We start from the raw sequence: 8321 nt of genomic DNA on the forward strand, positions 1-8321 counted from the left end.
CATTTAACTCAGGGACATTTCCTATGCTAAGTTTTTTCTAAAAAAATCAGCCTGACCAGCTTGTCCTGCCACCTTCAAAGATCTACATTAGCCCCTAACTTTGTTTCTGTACCCCCTTTACAATTGAACAGGTCTAATCTTTACCCTCCTGCCCACAAAAGGATGTAGCAACATTTTTCTCTTTGCTTGTGTCTTTTAGAAAACTACTAAATGTCAACCTGCACTTCTTATTAAACTTCTCAAGTGCCTCTACAACGTCAGCAGCCTCCCAGTTCATCCTGAGCTTCAGCCACACATTCATTGCTGCTGTGACGGCCATTTTGTTTTCACACAATTCACTCAGTCTCTCGCTCTCTGGCATTAACTCAGGTCGATTTCTCTCATTCTAACTGTTGCCATGTTAATGTCTTGTAGTTCCCAGAAGTTTGAAATAATTACACACTTTTAAACTCAAATTCTTCAAACACTTCGATACCTGGGAATTTCACTGTTAGAAGATTTGAATGTCCTTCAACATTAGATGCATTAGACAGAGACTGGAGTTCAAACTTCATTTATTGTTGGAATTGAAGAAAATACAAAATTGCAAGTACTGATCAAGTCACCTTTAGCAACCTCCAAGCAAAAAATAAATCCGCACATGTTCTCTGCCCCAGGACAGTCTCCCCCAACCCCCTTCTACAATCCCGACTGGGACTGAAGGTCTCGAGAATCAAGCCCCTGCACCCTGTACTGGCAGGCCCTATGACATGAAGGGCCAATTGGACTAAGTGCAAGTGGACCTCCAGACCCAGTTAGTGCACCTGATAATCTAAGCAGAAACTGAGATCAGGATCACTCCCGGATTGAATCTCTCTCCTTTCTCTCACAGGTAATTATAGAGATTTAACTGTTAAAATGCAACAATGCAATCAAGCCCCCAAAATGAAATCAATGAATGGATCAGTGGGCAGAATTTTCCACTCCCAGCAGTGGCGGGAATCGTGGCGGACGGCAATCGTGGCGGGCGGGCGGGGGAGGGAGCAAGACTTGGAGGGAGACCCAAAATACTCAGATTCCTGACGGTGGAAATTCATTTGGAATCTTGTTCTCTTGACTGTCATAGCAGCTTAAAGGAGAGTCGAGGGTCCCGTGGAGCCATGTCAGGAACCCCATTTGCATCTCACGAATGCTCATTAAAAGGCCAACACAGCAGAATCTTGCTCCCCCTCCAAATTAAGCATTCCGCCAGCGGGAATTTAGAACATTGTTTCATGACTGTACATAAAAGTGGCAAGGGAGACTTCTTCCTGGACTTTCAGGTCAGTAGAAGCTGCTTTTAACTTCCTTTCACACCGTCACTGAGAGATATCAGCTGCCTGTCACACACACCACACCAAGGCTTGGCACAGGGGAAGGGTGAATCCGGGGTATGACTTGGGTTGTGGTGGTAAATCAAGGAGCAAAGTGGGAGAGTTACTGGCTCGTTGGAGCCTCTGAAGTCAGGATCCTGAGAGTCGGGTTCCTGCCACAATGAGAATCATCGTGCTCCTCCCGGATGGGTATTTAATGAGCTGAACAGCGCAAGATCTCGCGTGTCCAGCAACACCCACCCCTCCCCACGGCACCGCCCCACAGCTTTTCAACAGAAGTCATTCCGACTTCCGTTCCCGCCACTGGACTCAGTCTCCAGAATGGAAAATTCCGCCCAGTATCCCAGAGTCTGTGCAGTAAAATCAAACTAATTCAATAACAGAAAGCGCACACATTTCATTACCTATAAATCCCCACCCCCCTTCAGTTTCAGAGGTACAGATGTCGAATCACCGCTTCAATGAAAACCCACCCCCCCGATTCTCTCATCAACTCCTCGTGCTGACTGTTGACTGAACTCCCTGGAACGTCAGCGGGACACAAGAGGCCACTGGAGAAGAGAAATAAAATGCATAGTTACAGAGTGAGGCACACACACCAGATCCACCAAAACACAAGCAGCAAACCCCATCAGACCCACCCAAACACCAGCAGCAAACCCCATCAGACCCACCAAAACACCAGCAGCAAACCCCATCAGACCCACCCAAACACCAGCAGCAAACCCCATCAGACCCACCCAAACACCAGCAGCAAACCCCATCAGACCCACCCAAACACCAGCAGCAAACCCCATCAGACCCACCCAAACACCAGCAGCAAACCCCATCAGACCCACCCAAACACCAGCAGCAAACCCCATCAGACCCACCCAAACACCAGCAGCAAACCCCATCAGACCCACCCAAACACCAGCAGCAAACCCCATCAGACCCACCCAACACCAGAAGCAAACCCCATCAGACCCACCCGAACACCAGCAGCAAACCCCATCAAACCCCCCTAAACACCAGCAGCAAACCCCATCAAACCCGCCCAAACACCAGCAGCAAACCCCATCAAACCCCCCTAAACACCAGCAGCAAACCCCATCAAACCCACCCAAACACCAGCAGCAAACCCCATCAAACCCACCCAAACACCAGCAACAAACCCCATCAAACCCACCCAAACACCAGCAGCAAACCCCATCAGACCCCCAAACACCAGCAACAAACCCCATCAAACCCACCCAAACACCAGCAGCAAACCCCATCAGACCCACCCAAACACCAGCAGCAAACCCCATCAGACCCCCAAACACCAGCAGCAAACCCCATCAAACCCCCCCAAACACCAGCAGCAAACCCCATCAAACCCGCCCAAACACCAGCAGCAAACCCCATCAGACCCCCAAACACCAGCAGCAAACCCCATCAAACCCGCCCAAACACCAGCAGCAAACCCCATCAAACCCCCCTAAACACCAGCAGCAAACCCCATCAAACCCACCCAAACACCAGCAGCAAACCCCATCAAACCCACCCAAACACCAGCAACAAACCCCATCAGGCCCCCCAAACCCCATCAGCAAACCCCATCAAACCCACCCAAACACCAGCAGCAAACCCCATCAAACCCACCCAAATGCCAGAAAATCTCATCAGACCCCCAAACACCAGCAACAAAAGCCACCCCAGACCCACCCAAACACCAGAAAAACCTATCAGACACCTTGGTCTCCATAACCCATTGGATCTCAGGGGAAAGAGAACATGAGACCCCAGTGAAAACTTAATTCCTTGAAATAAAATTCAGCAGCTGACTGGAGGCCACATGCAGGTGAGATGCTATGAAATGTGCCCCCCACCCCGCATCCAGTTACCCACGATATCTCCAGCCTCAGATCAACAACTCCAGGAGGCCAGTCCAAAAACTTAGTGTCAAATTGTATGATCCGGTCTTTAATGCATATCGGAAGAGAGAGAGACACAGAGAGAGACACAGAGAGAGACACAGAGAGAGACACAGAGAGAGACACAGAGAGAGACACAGAGAGAGACACAGAGAGAGACACAGAGAGAGACACAGAGAGAGACACAGAGAGAGACACAGAGAGAGACACAGAGAGAGACACAGAGAGAGACACAGAGAGAGACACAGAGAGAGACACAGAGAGAGACACAGAGAGAGAGATACTGCACTCAGATTCCACCCCGAGACTGTACAGTTAACACCAACAGTAAAACTCCAGTTTCAAGGCCAGTGCACAAACTGCTCACACTATTGATGAGTGATGTTCATACCTTTAGGCATTGGCAGAGGAAGATGATGAGGAATCCCCTTTATCAGAAGCTGTTAATGGAAGAACAAACATTAAAAACTGTTTATCGTCAGAGAGCCACAGACACAGAGAGCCAGAGGCTGTCACATACAAACACAAGAGGATGAAGGTGATACACACACAGGCACATGCACACAGACAGACACACACACAACACACACACAGACAGGCAAAGGGAGAGGTCACATGCTGATGAAGGCAGAACAGTAAACTGGTCCCAGTACAGACACAGAATGAGCAATGTTTCCTGCTCTTTACACAGTTAGATGAAGATGTGGTGTTTTGAGGTAAACTTACTCTTTGCCGGATTGTAGCCAGTCTTCTGCCCCGCTGTAAAACAAGGAAGTCTCCGTTAGTGACCAGAGACTGACATTCAGAGAGGAAAGAGGTGGAAAATCGTGACCATCTTATCTTTCCCAGCCACTTCCCTGCCTGTCCGGACCACCACTCATAGGAAGATGAGAACATAGTAACAGGAAGAGACCATTTACTTCATAGAGGATGTTTTGACATTCAGTGAGATTATGGCTGATCTGCAATCTCATTCCACTGATCCCCCCTCCCCCCCACTTTGCCCATATCACTTCATACCTTTGACTCACAAAATCAATTCAGTTTTAAAGTTGACAATGGTCATTTGTGGAAGCAAGTTCCAAATGTCTATCACGCTTTGTGTGTAGAAGTGTTTCCTAATTTCACTCCTGAAAGATCTGGCTCGAATTTTTGGATGATCCCCCCTAGTCCTAGGCTCCCCAGCCACTGAAAATAAGTTCTCCCTGCTCCCTGTTCTCATTATTATCTTGAAAATTTCCATCAAACCACCTCTCCACTTTCTAGATTGCAGAGAATACATTCCCAGTTTGTTTAATCTCTCCTCGAAACTTAACTTGTGCAGTCATCCTAGTAAATCTACAGTGCACTCCCTCCTTCCCATGGTGAGGGGCCCAGACCTGCTCCCAGTATTCCAGGTGTGGTCAAACCTGGGCTTTGTAAAGCTAAAACATCACTTCTACCCCCTTGGATTCTTTCCCTTCAGATAGAAAGAGCAGCATTCCATTCACCTTTCTGATTATTTTCTCTCCCTGTCCAGGACATTTTCATGATCTCTGGGCCTGGCTCCCCAAGCATCTTTGAACCTCCACTGTTTCTAGTTTATCACCATTTATAATCTACCTTTGTAGGTTCGAATTGCGAACATTGAAATCCTCTCGCTACAGTTTTACTTAATTTATCGTCTCTTTAATTTTACACTTCCATCTACATTATAGGCAATGATGCCGATCTTCGTACCATCGACAAATTTGGAGATGTGGTTTTCTATTCCATCATCTAAGTCATGAGTGAATGGTTCAGACCCAACACAGATCCTTGCAGGACATAACTAGTCACATCCTGCCAATTAGATTATCACCATACACATTATTGCTATTCTGTCTCCTGCCATTCAGTCAATTTCCTAACCAGTTAAAATAATTTCCCTCCAATTTTATGAGTTTCAGCTTTAGTTAATAACCTCTCATGGGGGACTTCATCAAATGCTTTCTCAAAGTCCATATAAATAAAATCCATGGACATTCCCCAGGCCACCACTTTAATCACCTCTTCAAAAAAGTTCACTCAAGTTAACTTGACATGACCTATCTCTTTACAAAACCATGTGGCTCTCTCTGACCAACAGAAAAGACAGAAAAGTTAATCATAGACAGTCATCATTTCCTCACAATGCATAATGGGTCCATATTTCTCCGGTTTCCCCCTCTCACCAATCTTAAACAGCGTAGAGAGAGGTGTAATTTTCTAATCTGATGGAATGGTTATCCAGCTGAGAATTTTGGAAATTATTGTTCCAGCACGTGCAACGCTCCTGGGGTTTTGTCACCATTTAGTGTTATTAATTTCTCCAATACTGTGACATTGCTTTTGTGAATTTTGATGATTCCGTCTCTGATACTATAACAGTTCACTGACATGCTGACCCCTTCCTCTACTATAAATACTGACACCATATAATCATTCAGCATCTACACCTTCTCCTTATTTCCATTAACATTATCGCAGTTATCAGTTTTCTAAAGGCCCACAATGTTTCTGAACACACTCCTTTTCCCTAATGTAACTATAGAGGTTTTGTGTGTTGATTTTGATATTCCATGCAAATTTCTTCACAGGTCTATTTTTGTAGCTCTCACTACCTGCTTTCTCAATCTTTGTTGTTCTTTGTACCTTTCCCATTTAGCAGGATCTGTGCAATTTTTTGCATTTTGTAAGTTTTTTTCTTTCAGATTTATGTTCTCTCTTCAATTGTCCACGGCTGGCTTTTTATGCAAGTACAGCTCTTGTCCTTTGGGTGTCTAAATTGGTTTTGTATCACATGAAATTCCTTTTTCAACACCTCCTCCTGACATTGTGTGAACTTACCATTAACAGATTTGCCCAGTTTACTGTGGACAATCCACTGAAGTCAGTCTTACCCAAATCGAGAATCTTAGCTGGTTCGTGTTTCTCGCTTTCAGAACTACAAGAACCCAATCCTAGTATGACCATTACTGGATAAACATTCAAACACTGTTAGAGTGCCAATGTAATCTATTCTAGGATATATGTTGTGTTAGAAAACTAGCCAGAAACATTCGAGAAATTCACTACCTTCTGACATGTGCTATCCTGCTTATCCCAATCTCACTGAAAGTTAAAATCTCTCATTAAACCACCCTGCCTTTTGCTACATACTTGCCCAATCGCAGCATTTATACAGGCCCCAGCTTTACAGCTGTTACCAATGTGCCAACTCCCACTAAAGTCTTAATCCTTTTCTGTTTCTTAATTTAACCCATAATGTCTCCACTGTCTGCCTACCTCTCGTTATACCTCCTCTTATCATTGAAGGGATTTCATCCATAATCATTCAGGCTACACCACCCTCTCTACCATTTTCCTGATCCTATTTCTGAGTATATTTAGTTGCTGGTCCTGAAGGTCGAGCAGCCACGTCTACCATGTCAAACCCTCCAAAGTGAATTATGTTTGCAATTCGTACAATGGCTACTTTATGTGTTTGTATAAAGCATGCTTATTTGGGCCACACAGCATAACTGGTCCATCCACCCACATTTCACTCACACATTTACTGAATCACTCTCCCAATTTAATTATTTGACATCTTGAAGTTTCCCCACAACTTGTAGTTCCTAAAGTTCACCCCCAACCCCCTCCGCCTCCCCCGACCCCACCACCTCATCCCACTGGGCCCCAACATCGACACTTTCTTGCCCCCAGTGCCGCCCTATGCCCACTACATCTTATGTCTCTGTAATCCACCCTAGTTCCCCAATCCCTCCCACACTTCCAGCACCCAGAGTCCCTTCCCCCAGCGTGTACCTGCCCATGTTCTCCACAATTCCTACCTTTCTTTTTGTAGAAGACGAAACCAACAATGGCGAGAGCGACGAGCAGAACAGCAATCACAACACTAACAATAATAGGGACCATGAAGTCAGCCTTTGGTTCTGAAAGACAGAGCGAATGGGAGAGTCACATACCAGAGATCAGACATAAGGATTCGCTGAACACTGTCACACTGTAGTTTCCCTGGATACACTGAGTTCCATCACAGAGCAAAATCCCAGGATACACTGAGCCCAGTCCCACAGTAATATCCCGGGATACAGTGAGACCACTCAAACTGTAATATCCCGGGACACACAGAGACCCTTCACACAGCTCAGCACTGACCCTCTCTCCTGTATAGAGACTGGATCCTCACACAGCTCAGCACTGACCCTCTCTCCTGTATAAAGACTAGATCCTCACACAGCTCAGCACTGACCCTCTCTCCTGTACAGAGAGAGACTGGATCATCACACAGCTGAGCACTGACCCTCTCTCCTGTACAGAGAGAGACTGGATCCTCACACAGCTCAACACTGACCCTCTCTCATGTAGAGAGAGAGACTAGAGCCTCACACAGCTCAGCACTGAAACTCTCTCCTGTACAGAGACTGGATCCCCACAAAATGGGGGACAATCTTACCATAAAACATGACCATCTTCCCATTCAGCCCACCCTGATCCACCACACAGGAGAACTTGGCCTGATCCTTCGGGTCAAACTCCATTAAATTTTGGATCTGGTAAGTGCCGTCATGGTTGGGCCGGACCTCAGTGGAATGAATCTCCTCGACCTTGGCCCCATCTCTCTGCATTTCCACCTCGATGGCCTTAGGGTAGAACCCAGTGGCAACACAGGAGAGCTTGTTACTGTTAACCAGACGGGTAAAGGACACGGCTGGAGGAACTGAGAGAGAGAGAGAGAGAGAGAGAGAGAGAAAGTATTAATACAGGAACAGAGACAAACCTCAGAACTACGACACGCTCACTCGCCAACTCCCAGTCTCTCCACATCACCCACCCACTCGCCGACTCTCACTGTGGCTCCACTCCTCCGACACTCTCAAACCCCCTCATCCCTATCCCCCTAATCCCTCCATTCCTCTAAACTCCCCCTCTCCCCTCTTCACTCACCCCCACCCCCTCTCCCCCCCATCCGCATTCCCCTCTCCCCGTCTCCTCTCCCCCACCGCTCATCCCCCTCTCCTCTCTCCCCCCCATCCCCCCCCCTCTCTCTCTCTCCCCCCCCATCCCCCCC

At 46.9% G+C, this 8321-nt stretch overlaps 1 protein-coding gene across 1 annotated transcript; it reads right to left on the minus strand.

Annotated features, from left to right (window-relative positions):
• Positions 1–537: 537 nt before the first annotated feature.
• On the minus strand, positions 538–8018 carry LOC144676851 (class I histocompatibility antigen, F10 alpha chain-like). The gene is made up of 5 exons (XM_078537173.1): positions 7707–8018; positions 7081–7182; positions 3974–4006; positions 3639–3687; positions 538–1903 (listed from the first exon to the last, which is right to left on the minus strand). Exons 1-4 carry the CDS (start codon positions 7876–7878, stop codon positions 3641–3643), a joined length of 354 nt encoding a protein of 117 aa, XP_078393299.1. The 5' UTR covers positions 7879–8018; the 3' UTR covers positions 538–1903; positions 3639–3640.
• Positions 8019–8321: the final 303 nt, after the last annotated feature.

The sequence above is a fragment of the Cetorhinus maximus genome, unplaced genomic scaffold (genome assembly GCF_964194155.1).
Source record: "Cetorhinus maximus unplaced genomic scaffold, sCetMax3.hap1.1 HAP1_SCAFFOLD_2013, whole genome shotgun sequence".
NCBI classification, from domain to species: domain Eukaryota; kingdom Metazoa; phylum Chordata; class Chondrichthyes; order Lamniformes; family Cetorhinidae; genus Cetorhinus; species Cetorhinus maximus.

Bases quoted from the DNA above. Each gene is read 5' to 3' on its own strand.
- LOC144676851 (XM_078537173.1), bottom strand. From the start codon at position 7,878: ATGCAGAGAGATGGGGCCAAGGTCGAGGAGATTCATTCCACTGAGGTC. The intron at 7,183-7,706 runs GTAAGATTGTCC...TCTGTCTTTCAG, and splicing joins GAAGATGGTCATGTTTTATG to AACCAAAGGCTGACTTCATG. The intron at 3,688-3,973 runs GTAAGTTTACCT...TTCCATTAACAG, and splicing joins TGGCTACAATCCGGCAAAGA to CTTCTGATAAAGGGGATTCC.